At 36.4% G+C, this 25589-nt stretch overlaps 3 protein-coding genes across 15 annotated transcripts; 2 read left to right on the top strand and 1 right to left on the bottom strand.

Moving 5' to 3' along the window:
* Positions 1–1604: 1604 nt before the first annotated feature.
* LOC113288902 lies at positions 1605–12967 on the top strand. 10 transcript variants are annotated; one of them, XM_026538049.1, is made up of 7 exons: positions 1605–3341; positions 4335–4657; positions 4763–4902; positions 5020–5143; positions 5978–6230; positions 6503–6591; positions 12832–12967. In XM_026538049.1, exons 1-5 carry the CDS (start codon positions 3237–3239, stop codon positions 6123–6125), a joined length of 840 nt encoding a protein of 279 aa, XP_026393834.1. In that variant the 5' UTR covers positions 1605–3236; the 3' UTR covers positions 6126–6230; positions 6503–6591; positions 12832–12967. The 10 variants fall into 10 exon arrangements, with proteins under 10 accessions (XP_026393834.1, XP_026393831.1, XP_026393830.1 ...); XM_026538046.1 differs by having other exon boundaries at positions 5978–6392; XM_026538045.1 differs by lacking the exon at positions 12832–12967 and adding an exon at positions 7720–7786 and having other exon boundaries at positions 5978–6392.
* LOC113288904 lies at positions 7707–8024 on the top strand. Its single transcript, XM_026538058.1, is given in 1 exon segment — positions 7707–8024. A coding segment is annotated over 1 exon segment (318 nt).
* On the bottom strand, positions 7942–12964 carry LOC113288903 (tubulin beta-5 chain-like). 4 transcript variants are annotated; one of them, XM_026538054.1, is made up of 4 exons: positions 12824–12964; positions 12337–12668; positions 9885–12237; positions 7942–8668 (listed from the first exon to the last, which is right to left on the bottom strand). In XM_026538054.1, exons 3-4 carry the CDS (start codon positions 10243–10245, stop codon positions 8274–8276), a joined length of 756 nt encoding a protein of 251 aa, XP_026393839.1. In that variant the 5' UTR covers positions 10246–12237; positions 12337–12668; positions 12824–12964; the 3' UTR covers positions 7942–8273. The 4 variants fall into 4 exon arrangements, with proteins under 4 accessions (XP_026393839.1, XP_026393840.1, XP_026393842.1 ...); XM_026538055.1 differs by having other exon boundaries at positions 9885–12516; positions 12596–12668; XM_026538057.1 differs by having other exon boundaries at positions 9885–12516; positions 12655–12668.
* Positions 12968–25589: the final 12622 nt, after the last annotated feature.

Genomic DNA, 25589 nt, shown 5'->3' with positions numbered 1-25589 from the left:
ATGACTCGACAAACTAACGGTAAAATGAAACAATTACAGACCAACAATTGACAAGTTTATTAAGGCACCCATTAAGATGGATAACCCATAACCGGGACATGACAAATACTCTCTACTCCACAAGATCCTTGTCCTCAAGAATCAACTTTGGAAATTGTGTCTTCATAAGGTGTTTGTCCTCCCATGTGGCTTCTGAATCAGTCAAGCCTTCCCATTTCACCAATACTTGAGCTATGACTTGCTGTTTTTTCATAATACTTATGGTAGCCAAAAGTTCCTTTAGAATCATTTGTAATTGTACATTGTTGTCAGTTGTAGGCAGGAGTGTCTGAGCTACCACCCCATTCCCTAATTTTTGCTTAAGCTGTGATACATGAAAGGTATAATGTATTCTTGAGCCCATTGGTAGCTTCAACTGGTATGCCACTGCTCCAACCTTGGCAATTACTTGATAAGGACAAAATTTGCAGCTAACTTCAGATTTCTTCTTAGTTGACGTGTCACAGTCTAGTAATTCACTGATATTACAAATTTTGAGTTTGATCATGAAGAAAATCCTTAGAAGTTCTATATATTGTTTATATTTCAACCCGGAAATCCTGTTAAATTTTACAAAATAAATAGATGGATAATCATGTAGATCTGGCGTGCATGAAGTATCCATTATTTTGTGTTCCTTAGTAAAGTCGATTTCAAACTCTTGAATGATGCTTGGAAAGTGGATAGCCAAGCAGTATCTGGACTTGTTTACCTAACAAACACCAAGAATTTTCATCCAGGGGTTAGATCATGCTGTGTTGTATCATCATTGAGTTCAATTTGGACATGTTACTGGAAAAAGGAAGAATTCATTTTTTCAGTGCCGAATCGATGACCTATGTATTAAAGAAAGAAGTATTTTTTGGATTTTAAGAAAAAAAAGCAACTTCGCCTATAATTACAAATTTTTATCTGATCGGAGTCCTCAAAATACTATTCGTTTTGATAATTTGGAATACGAATAGAGAAGAGAGGATAGGTTCGTTACATAAAAATAAATAAAATCCCTTATAAGTAACCGAGCGTGAGATCCAAATGAATCGAAAGATTCATGTTTACTTCGGGAAGAGGTCGTGGAAGTTTTGAAATGAATGGGATCCTTCCTTTGCCAATCGGCCTAAAATTAGGGATGATAATGTCAAGCCTTACACCATTGGGTAAACTACCACAAATAATTGTTGAGCCTTCTTTGCATTGTATTATTTTCTACTACTATATTATATACGCAATATTTTATATTCACTAAATAAATTTGGCATGTGCACATAACTATAGTGGTACAGTGTCAGTTACAATTATGTATAATTTGAATGGTCGGGATTTGACCATGATGCTGATATTCTAGTAGACATGGGTACTTGATAGGTGTGGGAAGAATGAGTCGTTTTGTTTCTGACGGCACTTAAAACCCATTCATGTAATGCCTAGCGGCTAGCTCAGTGGTGGATAGGTACGGGGCTTATGTGTATAATTCTCGTTGGTTAACTTGGTAAACCATTTCCTAAGTGGTTGAGAATTAATAGGAGTTTGGAGGAGAACGTCTTCTAGTTATGCGGAAGAAAATATAAATAGTTGTCACCACTCTTAACTCTATGGATCTATGTTTTGTAAAATTCTCTGAGAGAAAAACCATCATTAATAAAATCTTCCATATATTCTCTTTTACTCTTTGTTTTGATCTTGTTGTTTCCTAATCAATATTTTTGATCCTAATAAGTTGAAGATTTCAGGCGAAGGAATTGACTCAAGATTGGGGCTGTTTCGGTTCAGGTGTATCTTGGTTGTATCCGGAGCATAATTTTATATGCAGAAACTTGTGGTGGTTTCAGGTCAAGTTTGCAGCTGAAAATCAGCAGCTTAGGTGATGTTTCTGCCAAGAGTCAGGTGGTCTGTGTCCGAAAGATTGAGAGATGGTTTGGGGAAGTTGAGACTCACAGGGTTCTAATGAAGAACTGGAGCTGTTGCTGTTCATTTTGTGAGCTGTGTTCAAAGGATTAGTCTGCCAAGGTTGATGGCAGTTTAAGACAGCCATCACAGGAGATTTATTGCCATTGTTATCAAGGGTCTGAGTGGTCATGTTTGGGGAACTCTGATGTGATTTAGAAGCTGAGATGAGACGGTCTATGGAGTTTGTTTACAAGTCTACGGCTGATAAGGCATTTGATTTGGAATTGGCAAGCAGTGTGGCTCAGGTGTATGGAGTTTGTTTCGAGTGTTGGACGGTATAACTGAACCGCTGTTGCTAGTTGGCCATTGGTTCACGGCAGAGATGAGTTGGCTTGAGTGTGTTGGCGGTAACGAGCTTGTCTTCAGGCCAATAGAAAAAAAAAAAAAGCTTGTCTTCAAGCCAATAAAACAGCTATGAGGAGCTACGCCGTTGATTAATCTTTGGAGTTGGTATTATATAAGCGTGAAGAAAAAGCAGAATTCAGATTTCTTACACCACCAGTTCTCGCATACTTCCAGCAGCAAACTTGTTGTTGCTTGGGTTTAATCTCAACTTTTGGTTCTTTTAAACAATCTTTAAGCCATATTTGATTGTTAAGAACTGATTGACGGAATGAATTAACAGATTTTTTCTCTGCGATTTTTTTAGGGTTTTAGAAAAAAAATTCACGGTTTCCTTCTACTTTTCTCCGATATTGATCACATCCTTTGGGTGATTCAAGATGAGGGAATCATCTGATTCCAATCGTAAGAAGGTTCCAACATTTGCGGAGATCCTTGCTCGTGAAAAAAAATCAAAAGATTTCTCTTCCCCAAACCCCTCCACTTCTCGGATAACCCTAATTCCTCCGCAAACCGCAACTCCTCTACATCTCAGACAAAAGACAAATTAATCAAAAACCCTAACTCCTCGTCCACAAACCCCATAGCCTCCACTTCTCAAGATGAAAAAATCTTAACCATAGGCAAAAGAATGATATGATATTCTCATTATTTCTAGTTTCTTAGATGGTGTGAGGGAATGGTGGAAGGTTTCTCTTTCTCTTTCTGATAACAATCTTTTGATCAAAAAAATCCCAGGATTTGAAGACATAAACAAATCAAATATATCAACTGTGTATGTGAAGAAGGGAATTCTGTATTGTTTAGGAGGGAGAAAGAAAAATGGAAGTTCGTGTGATGAGATTGTGTACTGGGTAGAAGTGGTGGGGAGTCTCTGCCCAAAAAGCTCAGTGGTCCTAGATCAAGACATGTTTCCCTCAGCACCTCTAATTACAGCAACATTTGTGTTTTGGGTGGTGGGGGTCCTAATTTTGGGGAGATTATCAATGTCAATGAAGACTTCAAATCTGAAGGTAATATAAATCAGAGTTGTGTAAATCAAATTAAATCATTTGTTTTCCATTCAACGAAGAATATTATATATGTATGGTCTACCATGACTAGTTGCAATCAAGAATTGCATGTTCAACAAAGAAGGTGGGAACCCCTTCATAAATACTTAAATGCCTTGGAACCCATCAGCTTCCAATCAATAATTCTTCCAACAGGTTTATTAATCGTTGTTTTGGGTGAATCAGTTAAGTCCAATTGCAGATTGAGAACCACCCCAAAGAACAAAGTTTATATAAACAGGGCGGGGGCTGAGATAATAAGTGTTGTTTATGTATGTAATCAAAACAAGGTCAACTGTTACATGTATAAAGTGGATGCAAAAAATAGGATGTATTACTCTTACCGATATTCCCGGGGTTGCTTTTGATATCCTCCCCTCACCGTAGATTCTCGAGAATCTCGGCACCGACACTCAGACATCTCTCGGAAAAGGGGGACAAGGGCATTATAACATACAGTATGTTTTCTTACTAGTATTTTCTTGTAATCTTTAGTTTTCCCCATGCCCATAGGTACTAAACTGCAAAGTCTGGAGATTCTATCGAACTGTCTTTTGATTCTTGTTGTGTTAGTGTATTTCTTTTAGAATCTTCATCATAGCAGCCAGCAGCCATATCTTTCTTCGTAGTTTTCATACCTTCCTCCAGTTTCTCCATTGTGTTTTTTTATAGAATGGTTCCGGAGATTATTGAATCACTAGATACTAGTAAGAATATGCGCGAGGATAGCGTTCGTCAACAAAGAAATGCCCAACTTTTTGTGGGAATGCTTTTTACATTGTTCTTTTTAGCAATTATTTTTCTTAGAAGTATTGCTGGAGCACATGTGCTAGTTTAGTTGGATTTGATTTGTTTTTTCTGTTATTACTTGCATGTTCTTTGGACTTTGAATCAAATTGAATAATATTAAGATCTGATGTTAACACTTCATTTCCCTTTGATGATCTTGTTTAGTTACTGGAAATTGAATTCACTCCAAAGGATCTTAAAAAGAATAGCTACTACATGAAACCGAGGGGGGACGCAGAATATTTGAGCAACCATGTAGCACTTTTTAATATGAATCAATGTCCACACGCTGTTGAAGGAAATCTTTTGAAATGTTTAATTCCAAGTGATGGTGTACATCGTCACTGTGTAGATGAAGGGTACGAATTTTCTTTTGAAGATTTAATCATATCAAAGGGTAGGGATACTTTGTGGGTTCCATTTCGATGTGGTGGCCCCAAACCAGTAGACTTGTATGATATGGGTCCTCTACTTACTGATATTGTGAAGTAAGTATGTAACTGTGTTTCTTCCTTTATTATTACAATTTTACTTGTTTTATTATTACATCTAGTAGATAAGAATACTAATTTTACGTTTAATATGTAATGCAGACAAGTACTTGTAAAGCTTGTAGGTTTTGCACGAGATGGTCGTGACATTGAAGAAATAACTTCGCAGAATGTCGTATTTATGGGAAGCATTAAGGACCCAGGAAACCCCAAACTTGTCGACTGTCAAATTTTAGGGTCAAGTAAGAATTTTCAGTACAATCTGATTTTGATTTTTTTTTATTGTTTTTTACTACTTCATTTTCTTCTAATATTAAAAAGAAGAAAAACATATCTGACAACACTAATAATGATTTTAGATAATGGCACTGGATTCCGGTCGTTGGCCGATCTAATTATGCACTGTAAACCTTCTAATTTGAGGGAGGAGCTTTTGAGTCCAAGCGTACGGTCTTTTCTTAGGTGCCTGCGAAATGAAACTGGGTAAGATGTACCTATAATTATATTTTTTTGATAAACGAGTTTAGTCTAGGTTTTGATAAACTGGGTAAGATGTACCTATAAGGGTGAAATGGCCGTACGACAATTTTATACTTGTGCAGAATTTGACAATAACTTCGATGGAAATCCATTAAATTGTTATTGGATAGACTCTCACTAGGTCTAAATGTAGAGTCTGCCAATTTGTAATTAGAATCAATAAATATGAAGATAATTAGATTATATACCACAATTCTCTTTCTCAAACTGATTTAAGTTCTTAAATACTTGAGACATGAAGAAATCAGTTCAAAGCCAATTGTTATTTTATTTTGTCTTGCGACTGTTGGTCAAATACTTAATTGCTAAACCCCTCACAACACTGGTCCAGCTCCCACCAATCCGTGGAGAAGCTTTCTGCATGGATTTTGGGAGCTTTCACTGGTAGGAGAGGTGTTGGGTGTCCGTCTTGCCTTCTAATTTGTGTATAAACTGTATGCGGTCTCTCAGCACCCATATGCGTGCGATGGTTCGGCAAGACAAACACAAGTCTTATTCTGAAATTGGTGAGTGGAAATGGTCTAAGGCTCTTAATGTGCTGGAATTGTGAAGAACTCTATTGGTATGCGTACTAATTTATATTAGGTTGTGAAAGCACTTGTTAGTTGGGGCAGAAATAATGATTGCTAATTATGCAGGCTTTGCTTTTGTTCTCGTTGAGTTGTTTGATTTTTATCCTCTCTGATAATACCAGTTCTAGGACAAACTTTTAGGATGCCTTGAATATAAAGTTTTTCCAACCATTAGTTTTTTTCTTTTCTTGTGTTTCTATTTTAGTGTTGATTCTTGGATCGGAGAGAAGATGAAAGCTGGGGAATCGGTTGAATTACTATACCACCCCGTGTTTCTTGATTATAAAGAGTTACAGAATGCGCGACGGTCTAAGAGGCAAAGGTCAGTATCACAAGATGGAAGTCCCACTTGAAGAGTTATCACCTGTTGATTTTTCTGGCGACTGGCTAAATTTGTTCAAGGGAAACATCAGCAAATTTGTCACAGATCAAGTGGAAAAGGTTATCAAGGAAAAAGGGTATGGATACCCAAATTGTGTAACTGTTCAGGGCTATGTAACATGTACTAGAGACCTTACCGAACATATTAAGCAAGATCTGATATAAAGACTCCAGATTATTTGGGAAAGCTGGTCAAGCAGATTTCTCCGGGTCTTTTCCCAGCACATTTTGAGAGACATGTTAGTTTTTGTTTACTATCATTACTGACTTACCTTTGTTTAAATAATTACGTGATTTTTGTTATGTTTAATTTTTATGTATAACTTAATATTGCTTTTTACTATTACAGGGTGGCCTTCGAAAGAAAAAAAAGGGTGGCCTGCACCTGGTTTGAGTTCCTCGTGATGTACCTGCCTGGACTTTCATCTTAAACCACAGGTATTCTGCTCATTCAAGTCAAATGTGCTCCGTCTTAGCTTTATAGTAGCAATATCAATCTTTTTGTGTTATCATAATGTCTATGTAGTTCAAGGGGTCCGTTACATTTTCCTACGAGTTATAACTCGAAGCACTAGTTATTGTTTCAAAGACTCCGTTCATACTATCTGATATCTTAACCCCATTAGAAACCTGCAGTGTAGCCTGCCTTAGATATTGTGTTTGTGTGCACTTGGTTTTAAATATGAGAATTTTATCTGTGTTTGAACCATATGGAGATCCAAAACCCTGACATGATTGTTCGTATGAAACTAAGAATAATGTCAACAAGATGAATCAATATCTCAGAAGTTTTAACTACCCCAACTCTTGGTGTTAAGAGTTGCCCTTCTTTAAAAGAGTAGTTTCGAACTTGAGATTGATAAAATGATTACACCATATATTATCTGTCTCTGTCTACCATGATGATAGGTCGTGTTGCAACTATGAGACTACATTAAGGACATTAGTGAAAGGGTTCATTTGTTCAGCAGTCCAAAATGCAATCCCCACGGTGGACAATCTCAACAAAAAGGGGTGTGGACTCACCAACACTAATTGTTGCTTTTGTTGATTTTTCTTTTAATAAAATTTTAACAACTTCAGAAAGAAAACTATCAAAAGCCATAACAAGCAAAAACCGACTGCAAACTAACAAACAGGCGATTATTGTATCAAGCAGATGATACTCCACTATCATAGCAGAATATATCATAGCAGAATATAGAATTTAAAGGATACAACCAATCATCTGTTAGTCACTTTCGCGAAGACCAACAGCATACGAATTCACTTACAAGAGTAAAAAACAGAACAGAAAATGAAATAATGAACAACAACGAAAGGGAAAATAATACGTTGAAAGGAACATGGTAAACACAGAAGTAATACCTTGCCTTCTCACTCGCATGAATATAATTTCTACTGGTTCTGAAATAGGAAATGGTTGGTGTACTACTAAACACTTGCAACTACAGTTCTCATAGTTGTCTTCAACTCCCTCCTCATATTCACCCTCCTCGTCCTCCTCAACAGTGGCATCCTGGTACTGTTGGTACTCTGACACAAGATCATTCATGTTGGTTTCAGCCTCTGTAGATTCCATTTCATCCATTCCTTCACCCGTGTACCAATGCAAGAAAGCTTTGTGCCTGAACATGGCTGTGAACTGCTCACTCACTCTTCTTAACAACTCCTGGATCGACGTTGAGTTTCCGATAAAAGCTGAAGCCATCTGCAGTCCAGTGGGAGGGATACCACATACACTCGACTTCATATTGTTTGGGATCCACTCAACAAAGTAGGATGAGTTCTTATTCTGCACGTTTATCATCTGTTCATCGACCTCCTTAGTGCTCATCTTTCCTCTGAACATGGCAGAGGCTGTGAGATAACGACCATGACGAGGATCTGCAGCACACATCATGTTTTTGGAATCCCACATCTGCTGAGTCAGCTCAGGAACAGTAAGAGAGATGTATCGCTGAGATCCATGGGAGGTGAGTGGAGCAAATCCCACCATGAAAAAATGGAGACGAGGAAATGGGATAAGGTTCACAGCCAACTTTCTAAGATCAGAGTTCAGCTGTCCTGGGAAACATAGGCAGCAAGTGACACCACTCATGGTTGCTCAGATGAGTTGGTCAAGATCTCCAACGGTATTTATACAAAAAGATGTGGTTTATGCCAAGCTTTTCGCTATTCATAGATATCAGACATATACTCGATGACGACCACGTTAAGCTTAAGTGACTAATCAAATACTTACAGCTGGGAGTGCTCAGCTTTAAGGTTCTGAAGCAGATGTCGTACAGAGCCTCATTATCCAGGACCATCCATTCATCCGCGTTCTCCACAAGTTGGTGGACTGGTAGAGTGGCATTGTATGGCTCCACAACAGTGTTTAACACCTTAGGAGAGGGAAAAACTGAGAATGTCAGCATCATTCTATCTGGGTATTCTTCTCTCATCTTTGATATTAGAAGGGTTCCCATACCAGACCCAGTTCCACCTCCAAGGGAGGGACATACTCGAAAACCTAATAACAGAGTATCATCCAAGGGTAACAAACCAAAAAGATCAAGAACCATGAAATACTTAAAGATCGTGACTTTTGCACCATGCAATGACATGTTTTTGTAGAAAAGAAGATAACTAAGAGAAGAAAAAGCTGGCGCAAATCAATAATAAGTAACAAACAAGATCAGCATCCCATGAAATGATTAAGCAATTGATCCTTCTCACTACACAGTAGCAATAATGGAACGTTTGCAGCAAAAAGAAGAAGAAAAATCCGAAAATGAGTTTTGTGAAAGGGATGACAAGATAGGTATATAACTTTCAATCAATAAATTCTGTCAAATCCGATTAGAAGATAAAAAACCACAATCCAATTTCAAGTAGTAACAATCAGGACTCATCAGTCGTTTTTGAGCAGTATAATAGAGGATTTAAAAGGGTTTTATTACCAGTAAGACAGTATCAACACATTTATATAGCAATTTTTGCTTCATTAAGAATATTGCAGACTGCATCATGTCCTTTCATCATTTGCAGCTTCTAGATATGGAATATATCAACATCTTTTCTAAGCAGCGACATAATACAAAGGAACGGCAAAAAATGTAACGGAAGTTTTAATCCAGATCTAGTAATTAAATTGATCCGAATCACTATCCAACAACAGTTACACCAATCAAGAAAACATGGAGTTCAACAATAAATTAGCAACGAAATGCATAAGAAAAACCACCAAAAGTCTCAAAAACAAAATGCATCCGAATTTCCATGACAGATCAAAGCTAGTTACACTTGCAACATTCACTAAAAAGCGCAGATCTCGCTAAATCAACTTAATACTGTACGCAGAAAAACTACAAATAAGCAACAAAAATACAGAAGAACATAACAAATAAGAATAATTCATGCGTAAGAATTCATTCACATGATAATTGAAGTATCAGTTCATTCAACCAATTTCTCATACAGTTCATGTAAACGGGAGAAATCCCAACTAATTCATTTTTCATCTACTAAATTGCAAATCTAATATTTAGCAGACAGAAAAAATAAACTAAAGAGAAATTCACACTAAGAGAATCATATATCACAATCAAACAATGCGATTCACCACAAACAATATTGAAAAACAAAAATCATTAACGAAAATATGAAACCACTGACATTAAATTACAGGGGGGAAAAAACTCAAAAATAAGAATAAATAGTGAGAAGAGAAGGGAGATGCAAATTACCTTGAAGACAAACACAATTCTCAGCCTCTTTTCTAACAACATCAAGAACTGAATCATTCAACTCAGCACCTTCAGTATAATGACCTTTAGCCCAATTATTACCAGCACTAGATTGTCCAAATACAAAATTATCAGGATGATAGATCTGACCAAATTGACCAGATCTAATAGCATCCATAGTACCAGGTTCAAGATCCATAAGTACAGCTGTTGGTACATATCTTCCACCCGGTGCTTCACTATAGTACACATTATTCCTTTCTAATTGTAGATCTGATACTCCCTCCTTTAAACCTTCATCACATATCACTTCCCAGAATTTTGCTCCGATTTGATTCCCACAATGTCCTCCCTTGTACATGTAGAGCCTCTCTAATTCCTATAGAGTTCTAAAATCTCTCTCCGGTGTAGAAGAAGTTACGAGTCGGTGCTTATATAAGAGAAAATCTGATGCTTTGTTGGTTTGTTCCCAAACAGGTCAACTATAAACTCTGATTTGTAACTTATAAATTCGTTTACAAAGAAAAACAAGCAGTGTTAATGTTATCTGAAAGAATTAGGGAAACATACTAGTGTTTTCAGGCACAAAATCTCTCACTTAGATAAAACACTTCTGGAAATAATTCCCTACTTCCATCAGTAACCATACACATAACTAAACAAGCATAAGTCACAGCTCTATCATTCCAGAAACATAAACACCCCAGTTGCAGCAAGAAGTGTGGACTTTCTGCAAAAGACCTGATGGTAGAGAACAATCACCCACCCAAAACAAATAATAATCGGTAACTGATCAGATAGTAAGAAAAATCAACATATTTTTATTATGCATACTGGATCTGCTCTATGGGGCTTCCACCACATATTGGAGCTAAAGCCTCTATAAAGCGTCTTCTAGCACTAACTGATGCAACAGCATCAACAATCTACAAACGAAGTATCATGGAGGATTTTAGACCTACCAGCAGTGACAAACTGTTATAAACTCGTAAGAAGAAACTATATCATCTAATGTAGATAATGATCTTTTAACAGCATATAATAATACCCGAAGCTTGAGAGTTTCCTCTAAATTAGGCAGATATTCAGTCATGCACCTTTGATAGATCAAAACAAGACAATAAGAAATATTAACGAAAACAGCTGTGATCTGTTGGAAAGCCGGTGCAACCATAATGTTAGGATGTGGTACTTACGTTCCTTCTAACCATGGAAGAAGCTTCACACTTTAACACAGAATAGTGCTTTCAGTTCTGAGGAAGAGACTAGTTTCATTTTAGGAGCAGAAAGCGCCGGAGCATATCTTCTCCTAATGGGAAATACGACCTGCACTAATCTAATCTAATATTACATCATCCAAGAAGGAAAATAACAAGAATCATTCTTGAATTATCAAATCTCAAGTTATTTTGATCCATATTTTGTAGTTTTTCGTGATATATTATTTTGATCATATGTTTAGATATTTAATCAACTTTGATTAATAAAAAGTATACCGTAAAAGGTTAACTTGTAAGCTAGATCACTACATTCTAGGAGCAATCAAACTGAGAAACAACTACAGTCTCCACCTGTCTTCTCTGCCTATTTGCCATAAGAGAGAAACCTCAGCAACAGTTGCTGTTTGGAACTTTAACAAGACCATGAGAGAATTGAAGACCAAATTGTCCTACTAACCATTTTGCTTCTACAAAAACTTCAAACTATAGTCATCCTATTTAAAACTTTGGGATATAAGGAAAGATTAAGCATCTTTATTTATATCCATGTCCAGCAAAGGTACAGTGAATCTAACTTCTTCTGGCTACACTAAAATTCAAGGAAAAACAAATTAACCAAGACTAAATGTGAATATAGTAATGTAATCATGGAGAACTATGGCACCAAGCCACCAAGAAGCAATAAATATCATCTAGCATATCTTTACCTTGTCAGGTCCCCGAAATCATACAGACTTCAATTCCTTGTTCCATGAACATATAAATTAATACTGACATCGATTGCTCAAGTCTCAAGTCACAAAAGTACTAGCAAAATGTAGACAGTCAATTAGAAAAGATAGGTTACATGCAGTTAAGTTTTGGACAAGTTCTATACTGAATCGAACAAAACAGATTCTTTTTGAATAGGATTTAAGACCATGAAGAATGCATACAAACTAAATGTAGTTAATAGATTAAAACTGAATGGTTGTAAGCATAGCTCAACAATTACAATCTCTAAGATAAGACAACACTAATTTCATTTAGAATCTTAACTTACCTCCCTAGAAAGAATGGTGCTAATTTCGAATTTCAATATCTTGTCGTCAAGTTCTGCAATTCTTTTCCTCTGATACAGTACGTAAATATCCCTACAAAACAAACCATTTGAAGTGCCAATGTGTGATATAAACATATCCCACATATATAAGCAGAAGAATAGAAAATAGTTCGATTCAAACATAAACGACCTTAGTTCATGAATTAGTGCCAAGAGCTTGGAAGGATCCATGATATTCCAATAACATAAGCTACTTTTAGGTGTTTCCCCATCACCAGCAACAAAAAATGGATAAAAAGTCTTTCATCTTCAGCAGCAAATATAATATTGGGAGCCGCTAATGGGTAGTGTGCATTGTATATAACATCCCCTGTAACAAATTAATTGACATTCATCAAACCTCAGAATATAAAAGATCAACAGGATCAGGTACAATTGAGATAATTGACATTTGAATCTAGGCAGAGTGGTATGAGAAGAGTAAACCGATGGGTTTTTACAACCAGACCATATTCGATCAACCTGCAAGATGTCAAAACCAGTTGAAGTATTAAGCTCTAAAAAAAAAAAAAAAAAACTTACAAAAAATGGAATACGATATAGGGTTTCCGATGGTTAAGATACTGAAAAGATCAAAGTTATGAAAAAAATTAGCTTTTTAAGGTTTAATTACTTACTTTGACAGAGAATGGAGAGTGACTGATGAGGTAATTGGGTTGGGCAGCTATCAGTGGAGGCAAAGTACCACCATTGCTAACTACGACCATAAGCCAATCACTGAGTTTTCTTTTCGAAGCTTTTGCTGGTGAAGAAGATCCTTGTGGAGTTGAAGAGATTCACTGTTTACTTTTTCTTGATCATCGTGATGTTTACCAGCAGATTTGGGGAGGTCGGGAAAGTAAACTTCATTTTAATAGCTCTTCGCACTGGTTTCTCTGGCATTTCCTGGGCCTTTTCCTATGGCCGCACTGGTTTCTCTGGCACTTCCTGGGCCTTTTCCTATGGCCGATGTGGTATAGCATGGCATCCATTTTTCTTTCCGAAAAAAAAATAAAAAAAATTGATCTACTTAGAGCAACTCCAATGGTACTTTGATTGTTTGGCGGGCCAGATGATTGGTCAAAGTTAATTTCCTGCAATAGAGAAGGGACATCTCGAGGTAAATAAAATCAACTGTCGCATCTTAGTTCGACGTCGCAGATCGAATCGAGCTTAAAAATAGATTACCTTAATATCCTCACATATGCCATGGTGGGAGAACCGACCAAAAAAATTGACGCAAAACTACCTAAAGCTGGTGAACTTGGAGGAAGTCAGGAAGAACGACACCCCTTGGTACAAACCCGTTTCCCTAAAAAGAATTAGGCCACGATCGTTAATTAATGTTTTTAATACATTACGCAAGGAAACCTTTGAGTTAATGATAATACTTGCAGGAGCAAATAAGATTCCTCTAAGGATCTTGCCATTAACATTTGCAGACATTAGGAATCCCTAATCGAACGCTCCATCCACTTTACCTCGAACATCAGCTCCAATCTATAACATAAAACAGATGTGGATGGTTCAATAAAGTTTACACACACAAATAAAGGATGGTTCAATTAAAAAAGACTAAAGCGATAATAAAGCGAACTTGATAAATGTACGGAAAATGAAATTTTACCAAGGAATGCACTGGCATAGCTTCAATTGGTTTGCGATCCTGTGTTCATATGTGGAAACTGTTCTTGCTTTGGGGGGTGTCTAGGATTTTCTCCAGACACAAAATGAAAATCTTGTGGGCTTCTTTGAATGCTATTAATCTGATCGGTTGAGTCTCTACGACGTTGTTTACATTTGGATTCTGAAAACGTTGCTTCAACAAACATAATGGACGAGGTGTTGCTTTAATCGGTGTCTGCACTTGGTCAGATTGGGAAGGAGATGAATGCTGCGACAATGAAAGGGAGTATTCTTCTTGTTCGGATTCCACTTCATGGCTTAGAATCACTTGTTTTCCGATTCTTTGCGTGTACAGCATCTGAAGAATATTTAGGAAAGGTTGCAAAATCAGTTTTATGCAATGTTAAATAATCAAGAGAACGAACCTGAGTCGCACAACACAGCTTGCTTTGGTTTTGTTTCACTAGCTCTCTTATGTTGCTCTCTTTTATTCACATAGAAGTTTTCTGGAGAATGCAAAAGAAAAGTTGAATAAATCTAGTTTCATTAACAGCATAGCATACCAATTCAGTCTCTGCTCCTTGTGGAAACCTTCTTTTCTCATGGTTCCAATGACTACCAAAAATCTTACATAAAGAAATGCTGTAACGGCCGTTGGGGTGCTCGGATCCGAGCTGCAAGATGAGTAACTCATTTAATGGACGGTCGTCCTCACCACAGCTGCAACTTGACCCAAAAAAGTTACACGAGAGAAACAGACAGGGGCGCAATATATACTTCTTCAGCTTGGTCCTCGCAATAACTGACAAAGTTTTTCATCCAGGCATCTCATTTTTCATACAGACATCTCATTTTTCTGTAATTCTCTTTCACTATTATAAAAATTCTTCGTAGTATTGAACAAAAAAAAATGTCATCTTTCATACCTGCAAACTCAAAAGCCTACTATATGCATTGTATTGTGTGCATTTGCACCTCTAGAACTTACAATTTACCTGCTATGGTCAGAGAGTTTAGTAATCATCACCCGCCATGCAAGTGCTTTTCCATCTCGACATGATCTCGCCAATTTCCTAGTCAGTCATTTTGAGACGGTAAGAAACTGATTGGAAAGTAAAACAAATGAAAAAACTTAATCGGAATCCCATGTCTGAAATTCCAACACTTAATTCAAAATTGCCCACTACTTCTTAAAAGAAAATGAATAGAACAACCAAATTTGTATACAGAAAAAGCCCATTTCACTTTAATTTTTTATCAATAATAATTTGCAACCATCATTGAAAAAATTCAATAAGAATGTAATGTAACCCTCACCTGAACTCCTCAACCCTGTGTAAACTCCATTACCATAGATTTTGTAAACTCCTCATGCATCACCATTTCCTTTACTGAATCAATGGCAGACAACAAGTCTTTCTCCACTGGTTTCTCGGTCTCAATCTCTGAATCACGCCTTTCCTCTTCAAGCACGACCACAAGGACCGTAACTAGCCGCTGGTAGACTTGGTTGGAGCATTGGTTCGGTGACATAACTTGGCAGCAGAACTGGTTCAGGTCTTCTACCAAACACTTGCTGTCCGTGTAGCAAACTGGCCTTGGCTAGGTACTTGCTGAAAATTGGTGATTGCACAGCTCCGTCCCTGCACAGTCCAAGTTCAATCACACAAACCCACATTCATTCAGGATTTCAAATCATAATTAACCTCATTAATTCCTCCTCCAACCATTACAGGTTTTCAGTGGCAGAAGTAGCAGTTCTTGAACTTTACTTTCTTGCTGATATCGGGAGTTCGAATACCACCGAAAACTTTCCTGTAACTCCTTCCCTCGCTGGCAACTTCATTCTCCGAATCTCATGTTCGAAACTCACAGCTCTAACTTGTTTTCTCGGCATGAAACTGACTTCATTCGCCTCTGTTTCTTAACTTGAGTTTCCTTCATTTCGGCTTTGAAAACTGACCAAACTCTTGGCAAACACTCATACCAGGGCCATGGTTCAGCCGTCTAGCTGATGGTGCAGAAAGAGACTTGAACTTGTCTTGAGAAAGTAAAGAAGCAGCTGCGCCTTGTGTAGCATTATGTGCACCAGACACGACCTAGTTCTGCCTATACAAGTATAAAATGAGAGCTGGTGGCCCATTGAGCGAATTGTGCGACTGCCTTTAGTATTTTTTGTATTTGATACTCCAAAACACCTATAAAATGCAAAGGAAGCGTAATATACAAAAAATAAATAAAGAGCTAGAAAAAGCATACGAAATTGATACTCAAATGATATAATTTAGGCACCTATCATCAGAGGTGGAGCTAGGAATTACGAGATGGGGGTGCAAAAAAATATTTTTGGGGGATGGAAAGAAGCAAAAATAGGTTTGTATATGCAAAAAAAAATTCTTGTTGGGCCTAAATTAGGCTTTGGAGCCAGCTGGGCAGGGGTACAATTGCAACCCCATGCAATGGGTTGGCTCCGCCCCTACCTATCACTCATAAATTACCAAAAACCAAGAATATAATTTAGTAAAAAAGCTGAAAATAAACATTGTAAACTTCAAGCTAGAATCCTTACGGTAGGTAGAATCACTAAAACAGATACTTACTTAGGTACCCCTTGTTTTTTAATATATCCAAAACCTTTAATTACCAAAACATGCTAGATAAAGTCTACAGCAGAATCTAGAGATGGAAGGCAAAATTACTCTCACAAACAGGTAGAGCTACTCTAGTTAGCTTTGTCACTAGTGTTATGTCAATATCAAAAGATGTGTTTTGTCTTACCAAATAAGACCATAGATAGGCTTAATTCTTTACAAAGGGATTTCTGATGGAAAAAAATAAGAAAAATAAAGGAATTTTATGAAAGCTTGGGACTCAGTCTGCCTTAGTAAGGAATATGGAGGCTTGTGAATTAAATATCCTCATAAGTTTAATCTAGCTTTGTTAACTAAACTAGTTTGGAGACTAATCGAAATTTCAAACAAATTATGAAGTATTATCCTTAAATGTAAGTACTTTCCAAAAACTAGCCATTTAAAACATAAGAAGAAAACAATTAAATTTTGGGTTTGGACAAGTATTGCAAAGGTTTAGAAGTTATAAAGGAGAACCATAGACTATGGTCCATAGTTGGGAAATAGGTAACAGTTAAAACATTAATCTATGGACTGATAGATGGCTACTAAATGGAGATAAACCTAAACCTAAAGGAAACAATATTAATACCCGATTTGTTAAAGTTGCAGACATCATTGAGAATTCCGGTAAATGGAGTAATAATCTTATCGAAAATCTATTTGACAAAAATACAGCTGAAGAATTAAAATCCATAGAACCTTTCTCTAGCATTGATGGTAAAGATAATATTAAATGGTTAGGTACTTAGAATGGTTGTGTTTCTGTTAAATCTGCCTACAACTATATACATTACCAATAAAAACAACAATCATGAAAAATTAGAATGGAAATCAATCCGGTTTCTTAGTGTTTTGCCTAGAGTTAAAATTTTCCTCTAGAAAAGCCTTAATTATTTGCCTGTTAGAGAAATCCTAGGTAGACATGTTCCAATAGATATTACTTGTCCTATCTGCAATTCTTCTAGTACAGAAAGTATTGATCACTTGTTCACCAAATGTGTTTTTTCTGAAGCTATTTGGAGAGGCCTATCTCTCACCATTTTTTTTTATAAAGCTGCTAACATTAGTTATAAGAATTTGTGTATTCAATGGCTAAGAGATAAAGATAATAGAGATATGATTGTTGTTATTCTTTGGCATGTCTGGAAATATGGATGCAAAGTAGTGTTTGATAAAATTAAACCTTGCCCGGAGAATTGATAACTCTCATTAAAAAAGACATAGTAGATCTGGTATCTAATAGAATTGTTTGTAACAACAAGAAGAAAAACAAGATAAAGTGTAATGTGAAACACTCAAACTGCAAAATGAATCAAGATCAAACTGAAAAGGCGAGGGTACCCAATTAAACCTCAAGCTAAAGCTTTTCCTACTTATAATTCGTTTCTACGAAAGTGATTGTTAATGGACTAAGTCGAGACAATAAAACTAACCAGTTCACACTAATGTGATCGTCTATGGATACGAGATCGAGATAATACAACAATGAAGTATGTTACTTGATAAAAAGGTTCGAACTTAACCAAACACAATATGATTCACTTATCAAGTAAATAGTATTAACGTTTGTGTAATTTACTTTAATTATAATAAAACAACTATAATGCGGAAATATAAAGTAAATGACACCACAAAATTTTGTTAAAGAGGAAACCACAAATGTAAAAAAAAACCGGGACCTTGTCCAGAATTGGATACTCTTAGGATTAAGCTGCTACACAAAATTACACCTAATTTCGTATAGTTGAGACCAAGCAACTAAACCTATAGTTCACCTAGTTCCGTCTGTATTCCCGCACCTCCAACTTATAAATAAGTCACGTACTTGGAACAATTCCTTTGGTTCGTATTCCAAACAGTAAAGGAACAACAAATCTGTTTGGTATCAACTCTCTTCAACCAATTGATATCAGTCGGACAAAGGCTCTTCCGTTTATCTTAACATAAACTCCTTCGTCGGGTCCTTGGATCTATCTTATGTTCAATTACCGAAGTAATCGTTTAAGATTAAGCCAACAACACTCTTAATCCAAAGAATTGTGTTAATGCCGATCTACTCAATTAATCAATCCAATCTAGCACAAGGATAAACCGATTATTAATTGGATCCTCTTTTACCGAAACAAGTATTGTGAACACCAAAGATTATAAACCCAAGTCAGACCTTTAATATCTTCTTTGTCTTCATATCTTCTTAAATCTTCAATAAAAACCTGCACACAATCACTTGAATCTCTTGTGATCAATCACGCACAGAACGGAGTCTGTTAACAATGGATTATCACAAGATCGTCTTTAGAACTAACAACAATCTAAAGATCCCGGTTGAAATTCTGAACTAGTTTGAGTGAAGATCCTCAAGCATAAACAAACTAGGTGAAATCATATTTCAACCACCGTTAGTCAATCAAATCAATCGAAAACCAAAGATAAACCACAATTATCTATTTTCCCACCAACGGTACACACTAGAGCTTCTCAATCCCAAAGAAGACTTTAAACTGAGCGGCCATAAGAGATTTCTCCTAATTAGGTTACTCTCCTCTCCGAATAGGCGGCTACACCAGTAACAACAACAAAAGAGGAAGTCTGTTGTTATGAAGGATTAGTTTGCTAGAAAGGCAAACTTCAAGTATTTATAGACAAGGAAGTTTGGACACCAAGGAATTTCAAAAACCGAAAATATTCTCAAGATATTCATTAAAGCAAAAATTCGGTTTCCATAATTCTTGGAAATGCTCTGTCCAAAAATAACGATCGAAATATCCCGGAAAATGAAAAAGCGGGGGTCTAACAACACCACCCAATATTTCGCTTAGCAATCTGTATGGAATAACTCCGAAACACTTTCTAGATAATCAACTAGACAGTCAGACTCAATCTAGATAAAAGTATCTCAAGGAGTTAATATCTCAATCTCTCGATTTAATCTTACTCAAGCAAACTGCGAGTCTCGATTAAAGAGAGATAAACTTGGATGGTACCAAAGACCAATATCCAAGGATCAATCAATATCAATCAACAACCAAAGGTTGGATTTCCAATTGATTAGATCAAACGCACAACCTGTATTATTTCTATTATATAATCAAATATAACTAATGCGGAAAGGAAATAACACAGACACCAGAAGTTTTGTTAACCAGGAAACCGAAAATGCAGAAAAACCCCGGTACCTAGTCCAGATTGAACACACAATGTATTAAGCCGCTACAGACACTAGCCTACTCCAAGCTAACTTCAGACTGGCCTATAGTTGAACCCCAATCAGTCTCCCACTAATCCAAGGTACAGTTATGCTCCTACGCCTCTGATCCTAGCAGGATGCTGCACACTTGATTCCCTTAGCTGATCTCACCCACAACTAAGAGTTTCTACGACACCAAAATCGCAGGCTTTAACAATAAACAAATCTGTCCCCAACAGAAAAGTCTATCAAAGGATAAATCTGTCTCCCACAGACAAACCCTAAAGTTTGTTTCGTCTTTTGATATGAAATCAAGGTGAACAGAAACCAATTGATAATCCGGACTTATATTTCCGAAGAACAGGCTAGATTAATCAATCACCTCTCAACAATCCTTCCTGACTACACAGGTGGTTTGTCAAGGAATCACAAATAGAGAGACAAAGATGTTTGTGACTTCTTTATCTTGCCTATCGAAGAAATCTCACGATCTCAATCCAATAAAAGATTGTACTCGTACGATAGAAGATGCAAGATCAGATCAAACATCTACGATAAAGTAGTATCGGTCTGGATTCACAATCCCAATGAAGTCTTTAAGTCGTTAACTTGATTTTAGAGAAGAAAATCAAAGGTTAATGGAGATCGACTCTAGCGAGCGCACTAGTACCACACAGACGAGTGGTGATTAGTTTTGCTCAAAGCTAGATGTCCCTTATATAGTCTTCAAATCATAGTTTTTCCTTAGTTACAAAGCAATCCATATTCACCGTTAGATGAAAACCTGATTTAGATTCAGGATAATATTTCTCAACCGTTAGATCAAAAACTTAGCTTGTCATACACAATTGACATACACGTTTACTGGGTTTGTGAAACCGTGCCCAAACGTGTACGCGTATGTTGGTTCAACATAGTAACTAAAAGGTTAACCATATGAGCATTTCATATTGACCTTGTTCGTCTTCACCATAAATAGTTCAATTGACTTCAAATGAACTAGTTAATAAGTTGTTCAATTGCAAGGAAATCTCATGTACTACACAAGACACAATTGAAGCAAAGATGATTCGATTCAATATCGGCTCATGAACATTATATCCACGGTTTGTATAAAGCATTCCTTAGTAATTTAATATTCATGTTCAAAGCACATCTTTAGATCATAAACACTTAAGCTCACAAACAAGTTCGTGGACTTAAGTTCAATCGGTTGAGTTTTGCAAACTCAGTAGAAATTCTCGGAAAGAGAACTTCTGCCAGTTCGCGGAATAGGTACGCGGACTAAACACGCAAACGAGTTTTTGGAATTCCCCACAGAATTTTTCGGTCGAGAACTTCCGTCAATTCGCGGACTGGGTTCGCGGACTTGGCAAGCCAATTCCACAATCCTACCGATTTCTCTTGATCAACAAAGTTAGACAACTTCGGTTCAAGGAATACATGGTTATGTAATCTAAACTCTTATTCCAATTATTGAAACATTCTTAGAGGACGTTATATAGTTGTTACACTATTTCTTGTCAAAGGAATTTTCAAGATGATCGAAACATACATGACTCGCGTCACTAGGTAAAGAAAAACATGGTTGAAGCGAAACGCTTACCAACACATATTTCGAGATATAGATAGGCGATATATACTCGACTCGAAATATCAAATGTGTATGATCTTAGTCTATATATGTAGCATACGACTTTTGTCTCAAGAAGTAGGAGATAAAATAAATAGACTTTTGAGTGACAGATAAGTTCAAGTCTTCACATACCTTTTTGTCGAGAAGTTCCACCGGTTCCTTGAGTAGTTCTTCTTCTTGTATGATGAATAGCCATGAAGTCCTTGAGCTCAACTAAACTTACTATCCTAGTTCGAGATTTAGCTATAATAGACTATAAATCAAGACTTATAATTTTTATCACTAACATTGACAAACATGCTTGATATATCAACGCATGCGAGGTTGACCGAGAAGTGCTCTAACAATGTCCCCCTTTGTCAATTTTAGGGACAAAACTATCAATACATATGGAATACAAAAAATTATAATGAAATTTTAAAACCTCATATTCCATAAGTCTAACTCTTCCTTGAAATCTTCGTCCTTCCAAGTACTCCAATGATCCTAGAGGTTGTAAGTTTACCATCACTGTTGTTGAAGATCCGTAGCTATAACAATGAGAAAACTCGAGATTCTCGATCATTGTTATACAGTGGCATAATACTATTATGTAACATAAAAGTCCAATTTATCACGACTTTAACAATAATACTATGGTGATATGTATCACTCCCCCTTAGTCAATACTCCATCTCGATCATGGAAACCACTCCCCCTTATACAATGATACGAAAACCATATGTATTTGTAATGTGACCTACAATATTTCTCCCCCTTTTTGTCAATAAAATTGGCAAAGATACAAGAGAGGGATCATAATGAAATTTCCACAAGAAACATTTCATGACTAAAAGAAAAGACACACATCATCTTAATTTGGATGCAATCATATAACCGAAGCTAATAGCATTCATCAAGGAGCTTAAAGATACAAGATAACCCCTATAAAATTCCACATCCGCACTCCCCATAAAGTTACGACCATTAAGCACAAGTTCAAAAGAACTCTCCCCCATTTGATGTCATTCCAAAAGGAACAATAAGAGCGACCTTAATTTCGAAAGAAAAGAAGGATTTTTAATTGGACATCAAAAACCATGAGAATGATTTTCTATATCCAAAACTCAACCAAGTTAATCACAAGTAAACTCATGATCAACTTAATTGGAATACGCAGGTAAATCAAACCACAAAAGTGATCAATTTAATTGAAGGTGCTTAACATAAGTAAACCTACGGAGCAACGACTGAGTTAATCATATGGAGGTGACTAACTTAACCGTTCAAATACTCAACATAAGGAAAACCTTACGGAGTATACTACATTAACCAATAGAACATGATTAGTATAGTCGTTCATATAATCAACACAAGAAATTGTGGAATATATGAAAACTCAACTAGATTGATTACAAGAGAACCTATAATTAATCCAATTGGAATACCAATAACCAAACTACTCACCGAAGTAATCAATTTAATTATTTTGGGCTCAACATAAGAGAACTTATGGAACCCCGACTAAGTTTATCATAGAACATGACAACCTTAACCGTACATGTACTCAACATAAGAAAAAAAACTTATGGAGTACAAACTAAATAACAAAACTAGTTGATTAATTTAATTCCTAATGCTCAATATATATCATCTTATGGAACAACCAACCAAGCCAATAAGAATAATCGACTTAGTCGTATCATGCTCAACATAAGACACACAATGGAGCCTTCACGGTAATACATAATAAAATGGATCAATAAAGATCAATACCGTGGATAACATACAAGGATCTATTCTATTCTATTCTACTTTTCATCCTATTTTCCATCAAATAAATGACTGCATAGGCATAACTTTTGTATATGTCAAAAGTCCATTCATCCTTTCATCAATACGAATATCAATTTATGAACGACTTTTACTTTTGACAAAATATGGGACCTTCAAGTTCACGGATGCAAACAATACATATCCCATAAAAATATTGTAATACTTCAAAACAGATTAATGCTGCAATAATATTATCCTCCAAATATTTTTAGGATTTAAACCAATAAATCTAAAAACATGAAGATGAAAACGTTGGACATAGCTATGTGTAATCACAATCATGGCTATTCTGAACTCTAGTAACCCTTCTCAAACAAGAATAAATTATCATAAGAAGTTTCCTAGGCATCAAGACAAACTCGTAATGCACATATAAGATGATTTGTCCTTAGAGGGTAGACTCAATCTTTTCCGACCGGAATTACACCAATAATAGCTACCAAAGTCGTATAGAAATATTTTCTTAACAAATAAGAACATACCAAGTCAATAACGACCATGCACCATAGTTCACAAAAGATGATTGTGAACATTCAAGAATTCCATTGAACTGCGTACTACTTTTCACTCTTTAACTTCCTTATTTGTGATTCACCAAAAACATTCTTGTAAAAGCTACAATTATCTTAGAAGAGTAGTTCTCCAAGAATCCAAGTGCCCGAGTCCAAGAGAAGTGGAACAAGTGCGACGATACGGAGCAAAACACTTAAAAACAAGATGCAGGACAAATACCAATCTTAACTCATCCAAATTCAAGGTTTATCATCTCCATTTTGAAGAGAATTTAAATAGGAAGAGAATGAAAAAAGAATGAGGTCATTCCGAATTCGGACGAAGAAGTTACGTCCAAAACATGTTCACCGAATATCGACGTCTACAGGCAAGTCCGCGAACTTACGGGTTAGCAAACGAATTTTCAAGTCCGCGAACTTAAACCCCTGGATTTTGGTTTTTAAAAGATGTTATGCATACCTTATAGGTGTACCATGAAGTCCAAACATACCGAACTACTATTTTCAAACCTAAACACTTAAGAACCTTAAACACAAATCAAGTTAGGTAGAAGTGAACAATAAGCAAGGTACATGTATCATTACACAAATATTGCTCAAGTTTGTAGACATACCTCTTTATAAGAATCCAGTTGAATTCTACAGCCTTACCGAACATAATCTGTGTGCCCCAATTCTTGTGCTTCCCTCACCGTATACATAACAGGGCATTCCTTCGTGAGGAAGAACTTACAACACAATCAAGTTGTGTTGAGGTGAACAATGTCTTGATCACCACAAGTGACTTTTGGATTATCATGAAAGATATCACTTTCAGAACCTTTCACATCCACATCCATCTTTCCAAAGAACTCTTTAAGTTCCGACATCATGGATACTGCCTTCTCCATAGTCATGGAATTTTCTGGGAGATCATTACTTTTCACACTCAAAGTGTCATTGACTTTATTTGGAACCCACTTATGAGTGTTTAGAAACAATCGAAACCTTCTTCCCGTTACTCTCTTTAATATTTCTCGAAAGAGGATTGGATTTAGTACTCTTTTGCAAGTTAGTCTTTCTCCAACTGAGAATATCGGATCTTGTCTTCGTCTTTACGAAGTTATCCTTTTGATAACCATTATGATTGTGAAAGGATTCGTACGATGTTTCTAGGAAAATCTAGGTCTATCATACCACTGATTCCTTTGCCTAAAGGTTGGACAATTACAACCTGTAATGTTAAGAGTATCCGTCTTAACGTATGATCTTGGTCTCACAAATTCTTGTGACGCCCAAACAAGAACATCATGAAGTTTTTCATTCCTTATACAGAAACGACATCTCCTTTCCAGGTGACCTTTATTTCCGCAATAGTGGCAAACATGAGGAATGTTCTTACCTCGATCCGTGTGCGCTAACTATGGAGGTTGATAAACTTTGCTCTTTTGAACATTAATTGTCGGTGAAGTTATTTCACTTTTCCATCAGTGGGAACCTTTTGTTGAGAAGAATCACTAGCCTTGAAAAAATTTACCTCTTTGCTAGTACTTGGAACATCTATTCCCTTATAGCCCAATCCTCGTGTATCACGATGATTTTTACTTACTCCTAACATAGTGGTTAATTTGCTTGAACTAGTATTGAAATTTTTCAAGTCATCTTCCAACATCTTGACTTTATCAAGAGCAGCAGCAAAATCAGCCTCAAGGCGTTTTTCTCGAGTGAGATAAGCGCTTTCTCTATCGTCAAAACTTGTTTGCTGGGAGTTAAACCTTGCTTCAGATTCTGAAAGTTTCTCTTCCAACAAAAAGTAATTTTCATAAAGATTATCACATTCAAGTGACTTCATACGTAGGTTTTCCTCATAATCCTTGAGGATCGATTCGGTAGAACGATTCGAAAAATAAACACTTGCGTAACATCTTCTCAATTTCTTGTTTTCTTGACAGAGAGGAGTCAGAAGAGGTATGACATGAGAAGTTGTAATCTTCTTAATATTCCACGAATCCAAAA

Source organism: Papaver somniferum, chromosome 6, assembly GCF_003573695.1.
Source record: "Papaver somniferum cultivar HN1 chromosome 6, ASM357369v1, whole genome shotgun sequence".
Taxonomy (NCBI): domain Eukaryota; kingdom Viridiplantae; phylum Streptophyta; class Magnoliopsida; order Ranunculales; family Papaveraceae; genus Papaver; species Papaver somniferum.
Note: the sequence above shows the minus strand (reverse complement) of the source record. Positions and strands in the feature narration are given on the sequence as shown.

Bases quoted from the DNA above. Each gene is read 5' to 3' on its own strand.
- LOC113288902 (XM_026538049.1), top strand. From the start codon at position 3,237: ATGTTTCCCTCAGCACCTCTAATTACAGCAACATTTGTGTTTTGGGTG. The intron at 4,658-4,762 runs GTAAGTATGTAA...TATGTAATGCAG, and splicing joins CTACTTACTGATATTGTGAA to ACAAGTACTTGTAAAGCTTG. The intron at 4,903-5,019 runs GTAAGAATTTTC...TAATGATTTTAG, and splicing joins CTGTCAAATTTTAGGGTCAA to ATAATGGCACTGGATTCCGG.
- LOC113288903 (XM_026538056.1), bottom strand. From the start codon at position 10,245: ATGTACAAGGGAGGACATTGTGGGAATCAAATCGGAGCAAAATTCTGG. The intron at 8,669-9,884 runs GTAATTTGCATC...CTCTGTTATTAG, and splicing joins GAATTGTGTTTGTCTTCAAG to GTTTTCGAGTATGTCCCTCC.